The sequence below is a fragment of the Camelus ferus genome, chromosome 4 (assembly GCF_009834535.1).
Source record: "Camelus ferus isolate YT-003-E chromosome 4, BCGSAC_Cfer_1.0, whole genome shotgun sequence".
Lineage (NCBI taxonomy): Eukaryota > Metazoa > Chordata > Mammalia > Artiodactyla > Camelidae > Camelus > Camelus ferus.
The window spans coordinates 64,492,219-64,513,203 of record NC_045699.1 but is presented as its reverse complement, the minus strand read 5'-3'; the positions used below and the strand labels follow the sequence as shown (position 1 = coordinate 64,513,203).

The 20,985-nt window shown below is 35.4% G+C and overlaps 1 protein-coding gene across 4 annotated transcripts in view; it reads right to left on the bottom strand.

Annotated features, from left to right (window-relative positions):
- RABGAP1 (RAB GTPase activating protein 1) overlaps positions 1-14,402 on the bottom strand; it is a 134,616-nt gene extending 120,214 nt beyond the window's left edge. The window contains exons 1-4 of one of the 4 annotated variants that reach the window (XM_032478372.1): positions 14,307-14,395; positions 10,960-11,012; positions 9,648-9,833; positions 764-963 (exon numbers count right to left, since the gene is read on the bottom strand). In XM_032478372.1, the coding sequence (XP_032334263.1) occupies positions 764-913 (150 nt within the window). In that variant the 5' untranslated portion in view covers positions 914-963; positions 9,648-9,833; positions 10,960-11,012; positions 14,307-14,395. Of the gene's footprint in view, positions 1-763; positions 964-9,647; positions 9,834-10,959; positions 11,013-14,306 lie in introns of those variants that run through there. The other 3 variants (XM_032478375.1, XM_032478373.1, XM_032478374.1) reach the window with 3 other exon arrangements.
- Positions 14,403-20,985: the final 6,583 nt, after the last annotated feature.

The window sequence follows — 20,985 nt, the reverse complement described above, 5'->3', positions numbered from 1 at the left end:
CATATTCTGCTTTGATTTTCCTCACAGCACCTAAATTTACTTAAGATATTCACTTTCTTATTTGCTTAGAGTCTGCTTACCCCATTAGATTAAAAGCTCTAAGAGGGCAGGGGGCTTTGCCTGTCTGTAGTCCCATTATTCAGAACAGTACTTGGCACACAGTTAATACTCAATAAATACTTGTTGAACACATAGATACAAAAAGAATTAAAATATTTTTAAAGCTACTTATATTTTAAATGACATTAACAGATAATCTGTTTTTACTTATATCCATAAAGAGCAGAACAGTAACAGAGCATGGGAAAAGAAGTAATAGGTATCTATTTGGCTGAGAAAATATAAACAAACAGAAGTGGCCAAAAGCCAGGAATTTTAAGTTCTGTTTTAATAATTCTAAAACTTATTTTATAAATAGCATTGCTAACCTGCCACTGCCTTTACACTACATATACCAGGCCCAAAAGAAACAATCACCTCTAACTCAATAGTAAAGTGAAAACAATACTAAAGTAACAAATGTTTATACTATGATCACTAGTTTTTAGTTAGGAGTATTAGAAGATTTAGAAAGTAATCACATTAAAAAGACTTAATCATATATAAATTTGTCACTATCACTAATTATAAAAAAAAGTTCTTAGCATTAAGAAAAGAAAGGATATTATGTCCATGTTCTCACTTTCACTCCATATATTAAGGCCAAGTTCTGCAATGGGCTTAGCAAGGCTAAGCGAAAGAAATTTAGGTTATGGACTTTTACCTTGAGTCCTGTTTTCTCGTCATCACTTCCATTATTTGTAGATGGTGTCTCATCTCCTTGCCTGGAAACCAAGACAAAATCTTCACTATTAAGAGTAGACACTGAGTCTGAGGAGATACTGATTTTTCCAACAGAAGCCTTGTCATCCATGCCTCAAGAATGAAGCTCAACTCATGAATGATTAAATATTTTTAAAATGCCTGAAAAACAAAAACGATAAAGATACTCATATAGAATGTCTGCCAGATGTTCAACTATGCTCTAATTCTTACAAAACACATATGAAAAAACTTTTTAAAAAACTTCCAAAATATTTTCCCAAGATTTTCACTACTTAAAGTTTAGGCTTTTTATTCCAGATAAGAAGGGAATTTGATGTGGTTCAGGGCCAAGATATTTCAGATTAAAATAAATAAATAAATAAAACATATTCCTTTGAGAATAATTCTCCCTATCTACAGTGATTTCTTTGGCATATGTTGCAACTCTATTACTTTTATACAAAAATTATAAAGTACTAAACTTCTGTTTTCTATCCTTTATTTTGTAAAGCTGTCCACATAAATGAAATTGAAAGCACCTAGGACAGTAACTAAGGTTTTCCTAACATTACTGATACTTACAGTAACAAAATGTTTTAAAAAATAAAATTTCACATTAGCACCCAAGACAAACTCAAGGCAAGGAAAACATAAATTCTAGAGCAAAGAAGTACCTTATATAGTAAGAAATCAAAAGTCCATAAAAATCTCAATCTTCCCATCCCAGTTTCTTAGAACTCAACTCAGTATGAACACTACCAATAAAAGAGTTTCTCACCAAAAATTCCCAGCAAGAAGTATAAAAATGTGTCACTTATGAAAAGCTATTCAATTATTTATTGACTCATGGAGTAAAACTCAAACTCATCTACTGTTTAAAAACCTAGTTCTGCATATTTTATGGCAGTGTTCCCATTTGGTTGCCAAAACAGCAACAGAACAAACAATACATTATACTCAGCTTTAACCAATAAACAAAAGCTGCTCTAGCTGTATGCTCATCTTGTACCTCAAAGAGATAAAGGTTCTGAGAATTTGTTTAATCTCTCCAATTAAGAAGTCCTAATTTATGTTTTGGATTTTTAATTGTATATTTATTTATTGAGCATACACCATATGCCAAGCACTATTTTTCAGTTAAAGGTAACATCTAGATAAACACCTGGCAGCAAGAATTACACAATCCCTGAATATTATGGTTGGAAGAAAACATAGAAATCATTAATACTGTTAAACAGATAAGGAAACGGCAACCCCAAGAGAAGTAAGGTCATTTAACAGACGTAACTAAAGATCGGACCCTGGACTCCTTGCTGCTTTCCATTTAAACTAATTCCCTTGCTTAAAAGATCTATATTCCATAGGACTAAATCTAAATGTATAGGGTAGCATTCAAAGACACTTCAAATGTATTCTGAAAACTTTTTTTAAATGTAGTTCTGCTTCATCCAAGCAATGAATACTTACCAAGTGTCTAGTGTATAGAGAACAAAATATGATAAACAAGAGAAATTAGACTCTTGCCTAAAAGTTTATAGTTTAGTAGAGAACAGAGGCAAATTGAACAGGTTAATAGTACTGATTTAGAAGGGGGAAAAAAAACTATGAAAGCATGTCAGGAGAGTTAAGAAATATATTTGAGGAGGTAATGTCTTTGCTGATGATATATACGTTAATATATTTGCCCTCATAGGATCATCTTCCTAAAGTGGTTTCCTTGCTTCTGTACTCAGTTAACTCCAACTAATCATTCATGATCTCATAACCGTTCTTTTCCAAGCAGTCTGGCCATTCTCTCCTCAGAGTTAAAGCAACTATTTCTGTTCTCATAGCATTTTACATTTTTAACAGTACCTATTATGCTATGTTACAATTTGATGTAAAGTGCCTCAACATTAAATTTAATGTTCACGTATCTATTTCACAGATGAGAAAACTGAGGCTTAGAGAGATGCTGTAATTTGTTCAAGGTAATGGTTGTAATTCAACTGGTTAGAGGCAAAGCCAAAAACTGAACCCACATATCTATATCAGAATAAGCTCTTTCCATTAGATTATACTTTTCCAATGCCACAAATTTGGACCTTGTCCAAAACACTCAGTATCGGGTAAAGGAGTCCCTATCTTTTTTAGAACTTGTACTTTAGGTAAGGTTTTCATGGGTAATTAAGACAGTAGAGGGCCTGGGAAAGTTCTCTAAAGCTATGATCTCAGAGACACTGACAACTTTCTACAATATTCTAGACTCAAAAAATAATATACTTTAGTATTTACACTATGGAACTGAGAAGATTTGGCAGGCTCAAAGGTCAATCTATTTTCTTTGAGGAGGTGATAGGAAAATACACTTTATAAGATACTTTTCTGTTTGTTTTGGCACTTGAAAATAACTGAATCACTCAGTGGGAATGAGATTTATCAAAACATTAAGCAGTACAAGAAAAATTATATAAGACTCTTTCTCTGGCCTCCACGAGAACTAAGGAGGGAGTCCACAAGCTCCAAGGGCTCTGAGTAAGACCACCCCTTCCCCAGCCACTAAAATCAAGAGCTGCCGGGGAACCTGGCATACTCCTGGCAAAATTCTAGAGCATTCACATCTGTCTTAAGACCAGAACTAATTTTGTTGCTTTTAATCCCTACCTACATCAGTTACCAAAAGAAGCCCCCTACTCTAATTCTCATGGACAATAAAGTACAAACTCCCTCCCCCAAACACCCTGCACTTTCATTCCTCTTCCTACCTTTCTCAATACTACCTATGACCATTTGATACATTTTAGACTTTAATCATTTGTTTTTAACTATCATGTAAGCATGAGGACAGGGATTTTTGTCTGTTTCACTAGCTGCTATACCCCTAATAAGTGAAAACAATACCCGACACATAGTAGATGTTCACAGAAATAGGATAAATGGCAAATAAAGATGGAAAAGAGTAAGAATCACCCAATGAAAAGGCAAGAGTATCTTTTATAGACTGACAATAAGAACAGAAGTCATATTTGTGATGGTAAAGCACACAATTAAGAGTTAGAAAAAACCCAAGTTAGTTAGCATACTGATTTTAGTACTTCATAATAGTGTGAGCTTGGTCACACTAAGCTTCAGTTTCCATAAATGAAAATGGTGTACTATCTACCTCATAGAGCTATTATAAAAATTACTAAGGAATAAATATATGTATATCCAGGCCGACTGCTGCTGAAGGACTGTCAAGACCCTTGATCATGGCCAGTCCTTTTCCATTTCACTCTCTTCATTGACTGGAGAGTGAAACTCACCTTCAATTTTAAAAGAATTAAGAAGTATCAATCAATCTTGGTAATTCAATTTAGGAAATACAATATTAGGACAAAAATATGTAACTTTGCTAATTCCATATGCTAATTTATTTATAGCTAAATAAATGTAAAGGAATACATCTTTGTATAATACTTTACAGATTACTAAAATGTACACATTCTTTATTTTATCGTCCTAACAATTCTGTAAGGTAGCTAAGAGTAAGGATTTTTATCGCATTTTAAATAAGGTAATATACATACGAACACCCTGGTATTTGGTAGGCACTCAGTTTGTTTCCTCCTTTTATGTAACTGATGAGCCTAAACCCTTATAACATGTCCAGTTACCAACAGGGTGAGGTTGGCAACTGCCAGTTCAGGGATGTTTCATTCTATCTCCTTTAATAATTTAAGTGACTTAAAATGATAGATAATTTTGTTTAATTATGAAACCTCCTGCATCAAACCCAAAAGTTCAGTTGTTATTACTTTTCACTACTTCTATCTTTTCATTACATTTATCTTACTGGCACATAAAACATCACTAGAGATTTCCTGATTGAAAATTAGTCTCATGATATCAAAACTGTTTATAAATCTTTTACCCAAATTCACTGCTTGGGGCTGTAAGTGACAATTTTATGCTCCACTATGCACTTCTGCAAAGATTATGGTAAATAATGCACCTCAATCTTGCTGAATGAAGATTCATTTTCATTCTCAGTCTCCTCTTAAACACCACAGTCTCAGCTAATGGAGAGTGAAATGGAAAAGAACTAGTTATGATAAGGGAAGGCCCTTTTGACAGTCCTTCAAAAGCAGTCAGCTCCTGGACAATCAGTGTTTACTTTTAAAAACTTGAACTTATTTTTCTTTCTTGGACAGAATACCATCAGATATTTGTATTGTTCTAACATCATTCAGAGCAGTAACATAAACAGTGAACCAGCAGTGGCATGGATTCGCTAATGTGCAATTAGGAGAGGCAAAAATCACCTCCCATAAAGTGACATATCTAATTTGATAAAAGAGGTGTGAGTGATACTTACAATTGAACTTGACATGCTTGAGAAAATTCAATGTGCTAGTTCCCAGTCACTAGTCCAGGGCTCCTACTCACCTTTATTTCCTTGGTCTTCCTGATGGAGTAATATTAGCTACCTCCACTACTTCAATGGGACTCCCAATTCTGACTGAGCAGTCCCTCTCAAAAATCTGACTCCCCTAACTCTCACCAACCTTCACTGAACTTTCTCTTTTAAAAACTGAATTCAAACCTTATCTGTGTGACCCTGTGTACTTTAATGCGCTCTGAGCAACTGTTCAGAAAGGAAAAATAAATAAATAAATAAATAAATATCAACAATACAAAACTTTAAAACCCAAACAATTCTTTTTAGTTCTCATCTTACTTCTACTAGCTGAAATAAATGAAAATACTTATCATTTTCTTATTGTGAAACTCTCACCGTTTAGCTTCCATTTACCACCTCTGGCTACCTTTCCTCAGCTGTCTTTTTGGTTCCTTTTCATCTACCCAGTCTTTAAATGTCATTCTATCCTCTTTTTCCACTTTTCCCTAGCTATCTCAGTACCTCATGTGGGTATAATTCCTTTTCTTTTCTTTTTTTGTATGCTCATTATAGTGTACCTCTGTCTTTTCTCCCTAATTTTATATGGATATTTGTATTTTGTTTTCTTCTTTTTTTTTCCTATTCAGTAGTGAGTCTGATATGTGCCAGGCAATAGGTAGAGCATTATGGTGAGGAAAGGTACTCTTTACCCTTAATAGGCTTATAGCAGTAGAGAAAATGGACAAAAAAAACCAAGTAATTGCAATACAGATACAGTACAGTGCTTGGCATTACAGAGGTATGCAAATGGTGTTATGAGAATACACAGGCAAGATTTGCTACACGTGTCCCATGGTCATCTCAAAATCATGCCCACATGTCCAAAGCAGACCCCATCTTCACATAAACATGTTCTTCCTCACAGTCCCCTACCCTGGTTCATAACCACTGACCCAAAACAGGAATGTAAACAAACCCTTGACTCCTTTTCTCATTCTCCCTTGGAACTCTAATGAATTCTAGTTCCAAAATATACTCCAAATCTATTCCTTGTCATTCTTTATGTCACTGACTTGTGAATACTTCATCCTCTTTCAACTTAGCTGCAACTTAAGTCTCCCTCTCTAGACTCTCTCAACTCTCTCGATTATCAAAGCCTCATAGTTAATTTCTATGAAAAATTCAGATTTGTTCATATATCCCACCCCTTCCTTTGATTGCTCCTGACTAAAAGCAGAATAAAATCCAGACTCCTTATATCATTAGTTCTTCAAAACCTAGAGCCCATCTAACATTCTAATCTTATCTCCTATCGAACCATACCAGACAACTCACCAAACGTGTCATGCATTTTTATGCTTTCAAGCTATTGCTCATGCTGTCTGCTAAGCTAGGAATGTGTCTTCATTTCCCCAATTAGTCCTTCTCCCCCATCAGCAATCTTGTGATATCAAATATTCAACCTCTCCCTTCTCCCTTCTGCAATATTCTTTATTTCCCTCCTGGGCTCCTAAGGCTTTTTGTTTGCTTTTTAATTCTATCACAGAATTATTAACACTTATCACATAGTAAAATGTTACACCTCTTTTCTCCTACACTATATTGATTATTCATTCCAGAAACAATTACTTAGTATAAACTACCATGGTAAATACTGAGGATACAATCACCAGACACAGTTCCTTTAAACTAACTACTTGTGGACAAGGATCTTAGGTTTTATTTATATTACCTTCATATCCTTGCTTACTGGCACTGCTCAATAAATTTGGTTAAATAATACTCTTTCATCAGTGTTTAAGTGATAGGATCTACATAACATGAGATGGACAAATGACAGATATGCTATACTACAAATGTGTGACACGAGGATGTGGATATGAATGACAAGTGAAATGAAGAGACTCAAAAAGAACTACCCTCAAGTGTGCCTGACTGACTCCAGTTAAACAACAATGAGCCACAAACATATCTTGGATTCACTCTGGATCAAAACACTCATCACACTTCCCTCTTAATCCCCATCATTTCTGTTGCTCTGCCAAGAAAACAAATGAGTACAGCTTTAGGGAATGAATCTTAAGGAAGATATTTAAAAATCATCTTGCCAACCTGAATGTCCACTGACAGCTGACTGGATAAAGAAGTTGTGGTATATTTATACAATGGAATACTACTCGGCCATAAAAAAGAATAAAATAATGCCATATGCAGCAACATGGATTGACCCAGAGACTGTCATTCTAAGTGAAGTAAGAAAAAGAAAAATACCATATGATATCACTCATATGTAGAATCTAAAAGAAAAAAAAAAGACACTATGAACTCATCTACAAAACAGAAACTGACTTGCAAACTTAGTAAACAATCTTACAATTACTGGGGAAAGAGGGTGGGAAGGGATAAACTTGGGAGTCTGAGATTTACAAATGTTAGCCACTATAAATAAAAATAGATTTAAAAGAAGTTTGTTTTGTACAGCACAGGGAACTATGTTCAATATCTTGTAATAATCTTTAATGGAAAAAAAATGAAAACAAATATATGTACGTACATGCATGACTGGGACATCGTGCTGTACACCAGAAATTGACATTGTAATTGACTGTACGTCAATTTAAAAATTTTTTAAATAAAAAAAATGAAAATCATCTTGCTAAATCTAAAGAGAGGATAATACTTACCAGTTTCTGAGTAACAATTACATATGCCCAACATGGTACTAAGGAGCTTCACATGCATTGTTACTAATCTTTACACTAACCTTTCCATATAGGTATTAATTTCATATGACAGACAAACTGAGAACTTGATCCAAACACAGGTATCTAGGTGCCTCTGTCCTTTTCTGGAATGCATATCTCCTCCTTGGTGTTCTATCACCACTCTCTCCCCACCCACTCCATATTCTACATTGCTCCTAGCTGTACCCTTCTAAAACACATATCCGACAAGGTTACTCTCTGTTCAGAAAAACAAATAAGGAATTAGCCCCCCCCCCCCAAATCAAGTCTCAAAGATGTTGCAGCAGGCCAATTCCTGTGGGTTTGTAGTCTTTTAAAATTAAACAAGTAGAAAAGTTATTTTTTTTAATCATACTATATTAATCTCAGCGTTTTTCTTTTTTTCCTGGCTCTGAGATTTGTTTCCCTGCATTGGTTTTCACATGAATTTCTCATAGCCTATCGCTGGAAAGGGCGGGACAAATCTAACAAAACTCAATGGAAAATCATCCCTTCTTTATAAAAATAAATTCCTATCCATTACTAATTGCTAAACAATAGATGCGTCTTTTTTTAAGTCTGATTTTGAATTTGGGAGCTGTTTCTTTGAATTATTTCAGTGAGCTAAGAAAACCACATTAATTTATAAGCCTTCTGAATAATTTCACCTTAGCTTTAAAAACCAAAAAGAAAACAGAACAATCATCTTGGGCCTACAGCACCTAAAGGCAAGAAAATCCAGCTTATCTAAAAGTTACTTTTAAGCAAATTTTAACCTAAAACACCTGTGACAATTTACTTCTTTAAACTATGAAGTGACTCTTTTAGTTCAATTCCAGATGAACTACACCTTAATTATAGGAATATAATATTTGGAAAACAAGTTTTTTTAATTTTAAAAAAGCTTTTAAAAGTTGTAATCTTTAAAAATTGTGGTTAAATATACGTAACATAAACTTAACGATTTTAGCCATTTTTAAGTGTATAGTTCCACGGCATGAAGTACATTCACACTGTTGTGCAACCATCACCACCATCCATCTCTAGAACTTTTTCATCTTTTCCAACTGAAACTGTGTACCTATTAATTCTAATTCCCATTCCCCCAGGGAACTGACATTCTACTTTCCATCTCAATGAATTTGGCTACTCTAGGTACCTTACAGAAGTAGTGGAATCCTACAGTATCTGTCCTCTTATGACTGGCTTATTTCACTTAGTATAAAGTCTTCTAAGTTCATCTGTGTTACAACACATGTCAAAATTTCCTTTGTTTTTAAGGCAAATAGCATTCCATGGTATGTATATACCACATTTTATTTATCCACTCACTGATCAATAAAAGTTTCTAAAGTCGAATTGTACCTTTATAGGATCTTTAGGATAAAACTCAAAATCAATACAGAAAAGTGCCTAAAGACGACAACCAATATTTTTCAGAGTTATTTCTCACTTTCTCATGACTAACCAAGCTTTATTAAGACTTTTTAAAGTTAACGGTCTGGTAGTATATTAAAAAAAACAACAACTGGGATTTGAGCTCCTCAGTCTTTTTTTATTTGACTTAGACAATGTTGTAGCTTCAGTTTTCTCACACATAAAATGAGGGGACCAAACCCTTTCTACTCTTCGTGAGAGTATCCAGGAAGGGGAGGGGGAGGAAAGACAGGTGCTTCCCAGCTGTAATCCATAATGTAAGCATAATTAGTTCCATTTTTACAAATAAAGAAACTGGGTCTCAGAATCATTAAGCAGCTTACCTTCAGTCATATATTAAGTAAATTCAAGACTTGGGATATCTCTATCTTTCTGATTCCAAAGTCCACACTCTCCCCTCTTTATCTTGATACTTTTAATGAAAAGTACAAAAAGAAGTGGGGATGAAATGCACATAAAACAATTCTTTTCACTCTGTGTTGCTTATGTGAGTGCAATACTGTTGACACCTGAAAAGATAAACCATGTAAGTGGTTTCCCCAGGTTCCTATGGCCATTTCAGTAAACAACACTATTTTTTTTTTTTTTTTTTTACAGAACTCTAGGTATGTTGGCTTTATGCCACTTCAACACAGTATCTCTGGAAATAAATATTTAAATTGTTTGGGTACCATTGCCACAACAGAAACCCACTTGTGGGAACACAGGGAGAGTTAGCTTAATGTTAATAAACTACTCATTCACAAGGTCAGATTACATTTCCAACCTTAGTACTACACAGTTTCTAAAAAAAGTATCTTTGTATTTACTTATTCTGGAACAGATTTCTGAAGCATAATATAATTTACACTAGTGTGCTATAAATATAAAAACATGAATATTTTTAAGCAATGCAGAACTGTCCAGACTTTCCTTCCTTTTAGGAAATAGTCAATACAGTTCCTTCTCATCCACAGCAAACAAAATGAACCTATTCCATTTAGAATATCAATCGGTCTATCCTTAGATAGAAATGTTTATATTAATTTCTCCTTAAACTATGTGAATTTAACGCCAAGCAAGCAAATCATTCAATAGATGACCAAAGCCTGAGATGAATGCAGTAAATATGGTTTCTCTTTTCTATAACCTCTGATTTTCAGGGGTATGTGTGTAGACAAACCATGAATGTACAGCAGAAAACACACAAGTCTTCTGCACTTTCTGATATAAGGCGGCCCTGGCTCATAGCTACATAAGGATGGTGGGACATTTGGTAAGTGTTGAATAGGAGGCGAACAATGAATAAACATTTACTGAGCACAGTACTGAACGAGGCGTCGTGTAAGACGATAAAAGAATTCACAAACAATTAAATTTAGTTTCACAGATGTTTTTAAACCTATCTGAAAAGATCTTTTCTCACAACCAAAAAAAGTAAAAATAATTTAAAAATTGTTCTGCTAGGGAACAATTTTTATCTAAGAATTCACTTTTGAAGTTTGACAGAAATCAGATTTTTAATTCACAGGTAACTCAACAGGTAACTACAATAAAAATATAACCATTTCTCTTCTGTAGGTATTTCAGAGGTCTATTCATAGAAAATTGTGTATCACAGCAAAAGAGATTTACATGACACGTTTCTATTCTCACCTTGCCAGGATCCGTTTATCAGTATACTTCAAGGGCATGAGAGTTTATTACCTCTATGATAAAAAAAAATGATTAACACATGGCTCTTTCCAGTAGTATTATACAAATGCCCAACATTTAATCCAAGTTAGCCTTGAATGCTATCTCTTAATACTCATGATGATATTTAAAATGTTTCCAAAGAAAGATTCTGTACATCAATTTCTTTTCCTGGTACAAGGGCCACCCTCAGAAAATGCAAAACAAGATGATAACCATAGTTTGCTGGGTTATAATCACCAAAATGTACAAATAAAGCAAAATGGGAAAAAGAAATTTTAAAAATAATCAAATTGGTGTCAAGCTTTAAGAGTTAATGACATTTTGCTAAAGTTACCACAGAAACCAATTTGTTAATATATCTTGAGATGCCATATTTTAATACGAAGAAAAATTTACTGCCACAAAGATTAACAGATGCCAAGGAGTAGTGATTTATTACATAAAAGCTGAAGCAACCTTAACTGGAGATGCAAAACAACCATGCATTAACTCAAGAGAGGTGCAAACCTCCAAATCGGGCAGCACAGCCACAAAATTAAGAAGACATAGTCCCATGTTTTAGAGCCAAGGTAATACATACTATTTAATGTCAAACATGAACTTAAAAGCAAGTTTAGGACTTTATTTTTACTGCTTTATGATCCACAGAAAAAGGTATGGGGGGGGTTAGGCCTTATAGAACTCTGGTAGACAGAACAATCTTCAAAAAGTTCTCACTGATGAGTACCTCAGAGTACTATGGTTGCTCTGGCAAGAGAGAGACTTTCAGGCTAAATTCTATAAACTAAAATATTCATGACTTGCACATGAACAGAAATAAGGCAGTTAAGGGTCAAGAGCAGTTATAATATAAGCTTAAGTGTCTATCCAGGATCGTTTTGACTTATAAGTTTTCTAAAGAAGGAGGATCTCAGGATCAACACAAAACTGGAGGGGGTGGAGGGAGACCAGGTAATCATTTTATGCAAAAAAGAAACAGCTGTTAAATTGATATGTTTTATCATGTATACTCATGGACAGCCAAGTCCTTAGCCTTGGATTTTCCTTCTTTAGGATCTAATTACAGAAAACCAATAAAACAAGGCAATTACATATAAAGCACCCAAATGTCATACCAAACTCTGCTCTATGTATGTTGGTTAAATTAGCATTTCTTTAATATTTGAGTTCTATCTCCAAGAAAGATTATTTAAGAGCTTTATATTCACTTATTTCACATGCTTGAGAAGTGTAATAATATCTGATTATACTGAAAACTACAAAGATAACATTTGGGCAGCATATGTAAGAATCTTAGCACACCAGTGTAAATAGACACTCAGCAGCTGCATTGATTTAAACTAATTATTTTCTGAAGCCTGTACTCAAAGCTCACTTGTTAAAAAGATCATTGTGGAATGGTGAGACCTTCAAAGTAGGCTTCACTTCAGCTGGAAACATGCTCAACTAAAGACAATGACTTCTTTAAAAAAAATCCGGTTGTAAAGGTTAGCTGCAAACATATTCAATAAAAGAAAATGACTTCTTTAAAGAATCTGGGCTGAGAAGTTGAGTTATGTTTATAGAAAATCATATAAATGTATGTGTATAAATGTAAATGATGTGTATAATACACTTCTTTCAATACGCAGAAGATAACAGGTGCCTTCACTTTTACAGAATCCCACTAAACTACCATTTAATCCAGATTACGCACTTGTAAACTGCTAATTAAACACTACGCCAAAAAATGCCAAAATGCATATAGCTGACAGGTTAACTATCCAAACATATACCTTAATACCAATGAACCGAGTTAGTTATCTGTAAACTGAGTTATAAAATTGAAACGAAAAGGAAGTGTACCACAACATAGCAATTTTTGTTTTAATTAAAATTTGAGTTGATAACATGTATTAAAGCCATACGTAAATCTTAAATGTTACCAATAAACACACATCAACCATGGATTCAAATTTTATTATGCAAACTGAGGTCTACAAAGGAAGATCATAAAAAAAAAAAAACTCTCCCTTATCCATTTTCAGTTTTGTACGTAAATGCCACTTAAAAGCCTTAAATATATATTAAAATAGCACCTTACACACGCTTGAATTAAGGCTAACAGGTCCTTCGTTTAAAAAAAAAAAGTTGAATATGCACTCCCTTGGCACCTAAACTTTTTTTTCAACTTTTCAAACATCAGTTCAATTCACTCTTCATTGTTTTTTCTTTCCCTTCCTACATAGACAAAGCAGGTGGAATCACACACACACTCACGACTTCCTAGTTCAGTCACATATTCGTTAATATAGGTATTTATTCGAAAGAAAATATCAAATGAATTGTGAAACCCTGTCCTTGACAGTTTTTTTTTTTCCACTGACAAAAAACAAGAAAAGCCAAAAGATGTAAAATGCAAGTTGGAACACGATTTTAAACTAACGGAGTACTTGTAGTGTGAGCACTAGTAGCTTGATCACTTAACACGTCTACTAGGACATTTGCTTCCAAAATATAGGAATCCCTGAGTAACCATATAAGCATGGAGACGCCTGTAAAAAAAAAACAGGTGCAGATGGTAACAGTCTGAATGTTAGAAAAGTAGGGACCAAAGTAGTACCAGGCAATGGACAGCGAACTCCTGGAACTCTGGGGTGATTCTCCGGCTCAACAAATAAAACCCTGGTTGCTGAGAATCAAGACACAGCAATGAGGCACTGGGGGCAGATATTCAATTATCTGGGGCGAGTGGGATGCCGGAGGCACTTCAGTTGCAGACGGGGAAAACGAGACAGAAAGGCCAACACGAGATGGCAGACCGACACTAGACTAGAGCAAGTCTTTGAATTAGGCGCAGCCCAGGAAGCTAGCCTGAGGCCAAAGCTAGCCCAAGTCACAGCCTAAGGCCCAGCGGGCAATAGGGAGAAACTGAGGCGGAGGAAGCTGCTAGACTCCCAAATAGGACTTGTCCCAAAACATGAAAGTCAAAACATAAACCGGCTTTGCTGAGGGGCGAGAGGGAATGCCGCAAGTGCAGGACTGAGGAGACAGACACCCACCCAAACAGGGGGAACCGGTTTAGGCAGGGGCTGCCCAAACGTTCCCGCTTGCGCATGCGTCCTCCCCCTCCGCCGCGGCTCCCCCTCCCCCCAATCACGGTTCCCCTCAGAACCCGGCTCGCCGAGGAAGCTGAGCGCAGTCTCGCCGGCCCAGCCCCGCGGGATGGGAACACAACTTGGCTCCCCACAGGGGTCGTCAGAGGACCCTCCCCGGGCTTGGTAGATAGGAGGGTGGGAGGAGGAGGAGGGGAAACGCGGCCCTACCCGACCCGCCGTCTCCTCCTCCGCTGCCCGTTCGCCGTCCCAGAGGCTCAGCCGCTTGGGCCTCCCCAGCCGCCCTGCCCCCTCCCTCCCCGCCCCCTACTCACGTGAGAGCGGCTCCTTCCTCTCTATACCCCGCCTCCTGCCCCGTCTCATAGGCCCTCGGCTAAGCCGAGCGGCCCCATTGGCCCAACAACAGGCGGCGGGGGCGTACTTCCTTTCCTCGAAGCCCCAGTTGTGCTTTTAGCCCGCCTCCGGAGTCTGCGCCTGCGCGAAGTCTGTACCCTGGGAGCGGGACTCAAGATACAGTTGATCTGTGTCTGCAGCAGGAACTATAAAGCTGCACTGCCGAAGGGAAACAGGCTGGGTAGCACCTGTTGCCCCTAAGAGCGGGTACGACCCCAAAGACGACTGGTGCCAAAGCAAGGAACCCCCTATTCACCTTTAACGTTCAAGTGCTGTTTCAAAAGCACCCTTAACGATGTTACTCAACTCACCTGGCCTTTAAGGAGGGCGCACAACATGCCAGGGATTGTGATAGGTAGGTCCTTTTACAGGTGTATCACTTGGCTTTACCACAGACCTTGAGAATATGATTTTTCTCATTTTGTAAAGGAGCCCGGCCTAAATAACAATTCAGTCTAAAAGTCAAAACTTTTGACTTTAAAGTCAAGTGCGACGGGCTACAACACGGCTGCCTTAAAGTATTTGAGACACATAGAATAGAACAGAAATGAAACAGTTTTCAGAGTATTACTCAAAGATGGGGCTGGGATTTTATTTAAAAATCATTCAAAAGTGATAATGCAGCACAATGGAAATAGAATGAAGTTTAAAGTCCCTGCCCTGAATAAATTTACACTGTAGTTAGGAATAAAAACAATGATTATTAAACGTGTTACTTAAGTCTTTATGAAATATTTCTACGGCCTCTCCCTTACTCTCTTTAGTCAAATAGCGTATGCTCTTTTCCTGGTGAATGAATCATTCGCAATGTTTTCCTGTAGATTTTACATCCAAATCAACCACAGGAAAAAAAAAAAAAAAAAGCTGTGCTGTTGCAGTCCTCTTTGTGACTTGTCTATTTCAATAGACTTGGCTGCACTCCCACAGGAAAGTAGCATTGTTCCTTTTCTCCTTTACAGTTATATAATAATACACACCCATTTTAAAGTATTCAAATAATAGATATAATGTTATAAAGAAAGTAAAATCCTCTGAAATCCTGACAAAACCACTTTTAATATTTTGGTGACCATACATTCATGTATTTCTTGATTCTCATGTATACCCCCAATATTTACATAAATCTTAATATACAAAATTTTATTACAGAATCATTCAGTATGTCCTAGAGAAAAGTAGAAAATTGGGACAACCTAAAATAAAAAATAAAAACATCACATTCCCACTACAAATGTTAATACTTTAATACACATCCCTCTTTGTGTGTCTACATATTGTTTTCCAAAATGAGATCACAGTTTAGCAATCTGCTTTATTCAGTTAACATCTACCTTACCATTTCAGTAAACTTTCTTCTCATCTAATTCCTGGATCACATTCATATTTTCTGACAACCTAAAAATATTTTTATAGCTGGCTTTCCCAAATCAGTAATGTCATTTTAGTAAATTTTCCTCTCATTTAATACCTAACTATATTTAAATTTTCTGTTGACCAAAATATATGTTTTTCACAGCTAGTTTTCCTAAATCTGCATCCATCCAGACCCACACTTTGTATCTGGTTGTGATGTCCCTAAGTATTTTTTAATTTAGCGATGAAGAAAATAAAATTGAAAGACACTGGCTTACTGAAGAAATCAGTCCCGTTGAAGTGAAAAATTTCCCACCTTCTGGATCTGAATCGTTGCTTCCTCAAGAAGTCACTGAGTTTATTTCTCTAGACCTTGTATTTCCTGGAGACTGGAATTTATATCTCAAGTTCAATGGATTGACGTGGCAAAGTGGAGCCAAAATGGGAAGATCCCTGAATGCTAAACTAAGGAACATGAAGTTCAATCTATAGACACAGGTATCCTTAGAGGTTTCTGAGGGCAGTGTCAACATCAGAGTTTTTTGTCTTTTTTTTTTTTTAATTCTGGTAGAAGTAGAGAAGGCAAAACAGGGAGTAAATAGAACATTTGGAGGCTAAGATAAGCAAGGCTTGAACTAGAGAGGAAGAAAGGAGGGAAAAAGGAACAGGGTTTGAAAGAAATATTTTCAGGTTTGTTGATCCTTTTTTCTGCCTGCTCAAGACTGATTTTAAACCCCTCTAAGTGAATTTTTTATTGTTATTGTATTTATCTGTTACTGTACTTTTCAACTCCAGAATTTCATTTTAGTTTTTTTTTTTTTTTAACAATTTCTTTCTCTTTAATGATATTCTCATTTTTTAATATATCATTTTCCAGATTTCATCCATGTTTTCTTCTGGCTTAATGAGGAACTTAAGATAGGTGTTTTAACTTCTTTGTCTAGAAAGTTAGACATCTAAACTTTCTCAAGGATGGTTTTCTGTTGATTTCTTTTTTTTCTCTGAATGGGTCATACTTTCCTGTTTCTTTGTATACCTTTTGATTTCTTATTGAAAATGGACATTTGAATCTTATAATATGGTAACTCCCAAAGTCAGATTCTCCCTCTTCTCCAGGGGTTGCTTTTTTTTTTCTTTTTTTTTAATTGTTGAAAGGTGTCTTTGTGCTGGGTATCACAGAGTGTCAGCCTGAGGTGAAACCATGAGGTCGTCTCAGGTTATTTCTGAGCCTGTATCTTTTCCTGGTTATACATGGTGTCTTTCTAATTTCCCCATGTAAGTAGTTTCCTTTCAATGTCCTAGTTCTTAAATGTCTGGCTCCTAAATGGGGTAAAAGGGGAAAAGCCAAACAAACAAAACAGGTGCTGTTCCTTTAAATCCCTTCGAAGTCAATTCAGTGGGTAGGGTTGGAACATGGCAGCTAGATTCTGCCTGCACTTGAAAACTCAAAAGCAATCAGCAATCAGAGCACAGAACTCTAGTATTTTGAGAACCAGATTCTTATTTCCCGCTCTAGCTCCAGCAAGTCACTCCAGGAATGTGAATTATGACTGCCTACCACAGTGCTGAGGGGTAGGAGACGGGTAGTGCTATCACACTGAAGGCTGACATTGACTGAAATTAACATCAGTTTACCACCACACTTTTCCCTGAAAGATGCAAGCATTCAAATAGCACCTGTAGTTCCAAAGTAGTTACTTCGGACAATTTCTGCCAGTACAATTGTTGTGTAGGTAGAGAGATGGATTCCATGTTCTTCCTACTCCATCTGAGAAACAGAGGGGAAAAAAAAAAAAAGGAATGAAGAAATGTGAACAGTGAACAGAGCCAAAAGGATCTGTGGGACATTATAAACAGAAACAACATACTACTGTAGGCATCTCAAGAGAAGACAGAAAGGGAAGAAAGAAAAATAACCTAATCTAAGTGTAGAAAGCCAAAGAAAAGAGAGAATCTTGAAAGCAGTAAGAGAGAATAACTCATTACATACAAGAGATCCTCAGTAAGGTTATCAAACAATATCTCATCTTAAATCTTGGAGGCCAGAAGACAGTGGGTTGATAATATTGAAAGTGCTGAAAAAAAAAAAAAAACTGTTGACAGGGAATTCCATACCTGGAAAAACTGACATTCAAAAATGAGGGAGAAATTAAGATATTCTCTGATTAAAAAAAAAAAAGCTAAGGGAATTCATTACCACTAAACCTGCCCTTCAACAAATGCTAAGGGAATCCTTCAGGTTGACATGAAAGGATGCTCAACAGTATTTAAAGCCATATGAAGAAATAAAGATCTCTGGCAAAGATAATACATGGGCAATTATAGAAGTAATACTATAATTATCATTTAACTCCACTTTTTATTTTCTATATGATTTAAAAGACAAATGCATAAAAATATTAATCTAGTTTATTGCACACACAGTGTATAAAGACGTAATCTGTAACATCAACAACAGTGAGATGGGACAGAGCTGTACAGAAGAGTTTTTGTATGCTACTGAAGTTGCTATCAATCTAATTAGACTGTTACAACTTTTGGCTGGTAAATGTAATTCCCATGGCAACCACAAAGGAAATGTCTATAGAATATATGTGGAAGGAAATACAAGGTAAATCAAAACTTTTTACTCCAAAAATTCAAATAAACAGAAAAAGGCAAAAATGGAAGAAATGAAGGACACAAACGCTATAAGTCCAATAGAAAACAAATAGCAAAATGTCCCTCCTTATCAGTAGTTACTTTAAATGTAAATGGAATAAACTCTCCAACTCAAAGGCAGAGATGGGCAGAATGGGTTCTTTTAAAAGATGATCCAACTACATGCAGTTAGAAAAGACTCACTTTAGATTGAAAGATATTAATAGTTAAAAGTGAAAAAACAAAAAGATATTCCATGCAGGTATTAGCCTAAAGGGAGCTGAGGTGCTTATACTAAAATCATACAAAATAGACTTTAAGAAGTTTACAAGAGACAAAGAACGTCATTATATATTAATAAAAGTTTCAATAAAGCAAGATTACATAAAAATTATAAATGTCTACATAACTAGTAAAAGACTCTCAAAATACATGAAGCAAAAATGACCAGAATAAAAGGGAGGAATAAACAGTTCCACAGCAATAGTTAGAAACTCTAATAGTGCATATTCAGTAATGAAAAGGACAACCAGATAGAAGATACATTAGTAATTAGAGGACTTGAACATCACAATAAGCCAACTAGATCTAACAGAAATATATAGAACATTCCACCAAACAATAGCAGAATATACATTGTTTTCAAGTTCACTTCGGACATTATTCAGGACAGGCCATATATTAGGCCATAAAACTAGTCTCGATAGATTTTAAAAGATATTATACAAGGTATCTTATCCAATTACAATGAAATGAAGTTAGAAATCAACAGAAGAAAAACAGGAAAATTAAAAAGATGTACAAATTAAACAACACACTCAAAGAACAAATGGTCAAAGAAGAAATCAAAAGGGAAATTAGAGTATACTTGGAAATGAATAAAAATGATAACACAGCATACCAAAAGTTAATAGGATGCAATGAAAGCAGTAATCAGAAATTTATTGTAAATGGCTACATTAAGAAGAAGAAAGATCTCAAAATAATACCGAACTTCATACTTCATGCAGTAAGACAACAAGAAAAATAACAAACTAAACCCAATGCTTGCAGAAGGAATGAAATAAAACAGTGTGGAGATAAAACAAAAGAAGAATAGAAAAAGGGAAAAATCAGTGAAACCAAAAGTTGTTTCTTTGAAAACATCAACACAAGTCAACAAAACTTTAAATAGACTGACAAAGAAAAAAGAGAGAACAAATAACTAAAATCAGAAATAAAAGTGAGGATATTACTTCTGACATTCCAGAAATAAAAAGGATTATAAAAGAATACAATGAACAATTGTATGCCAACAAATAACCTAGAAAATCATGGAGAAATTTCTTTAAGCACACAAATTACTTATATAGATGCCAGATAAATTAGAAAAATCTCAACATACCTATAACAAGTAAGGAGATTGAGTGAGTAATTAAAAACCTCCCAAAAGAGAACAGTCCTGCACCAGATGGCTTCACCAGTGATAGAACTAAGGGGAAAAAACTCATGATCATCTCAATTGATGCAGAAAAGGCATTTGACAGAATACAATGCCTTTTCATGATAGGCTGACATGAGATCTTTCAGAAAAGTAGTTATAGAGGGAGAATTCCTCAACACGATAAAAGTATTTGTGAAGATCTATTATCACATCTAATATCAAACTCAATACTTTGGCTATACTTCTAAGATCATGAACAAATCAAGGGTGCCTCCTTCCACTGCTGATATTCAACACTGTACTAGAAGTTATAGCCAGAACTATTAGACAAGAAAAACAAATAAAAGGCACCCAAATTGTAAAGGAAGAGGTAAAACTATATTCAGAGGCAACATAATCATATACATAGAAAATCTCAAAGAATCCACCAGAAAACTTCTAAAGCCTAAAGATAATTCCAGCAACGTTGCTGGGTACAAGAACAACACACAAAAATCAGTTGTGTTTCTACACACCAGCAACAATATGAAAAGGAAATTAAGTAACAATTCCACTTACAATATTATCAAAAAGAGTTAAATACCCTGAAAACTAGAAAACCTTGCTGAAAGAAATTAATGAAGACCTAAGTACATGGAAAGACATTTCATATTCTTAGACAGGAAGACTTAAAACTAAGATGGCAATGTTACCCAAAGTGATCTACATATTCAACATTATCTCTATCAAAATCACAACAGTCCTTTTCTCAGAAATGTAAAAGCTGATCCTCAAATTCATACGGGATTTCAAGAGGCCTGGAATTGCCAAAACAATCTTGAAAAAGAAGAATAAAGTTTAAAGACTCATACTTCCTCACTTAGAAACTTCCTACAAAGCTACAATAATTAACAGAAAATGGTGCTAGTATAAGGACATACATTCAGTCAAATGTAATAGAACAGAGCACTCAGCAATAATTCTCACACGTATGGTCATTGATTTTCAACAAAGGTGTCAAGCCTTTTCAATGAGGAAAGGACAAACAAATGGTGATGGAGAAACAATAACCATATGCAAAAGAATGAAGCGGACTATCGC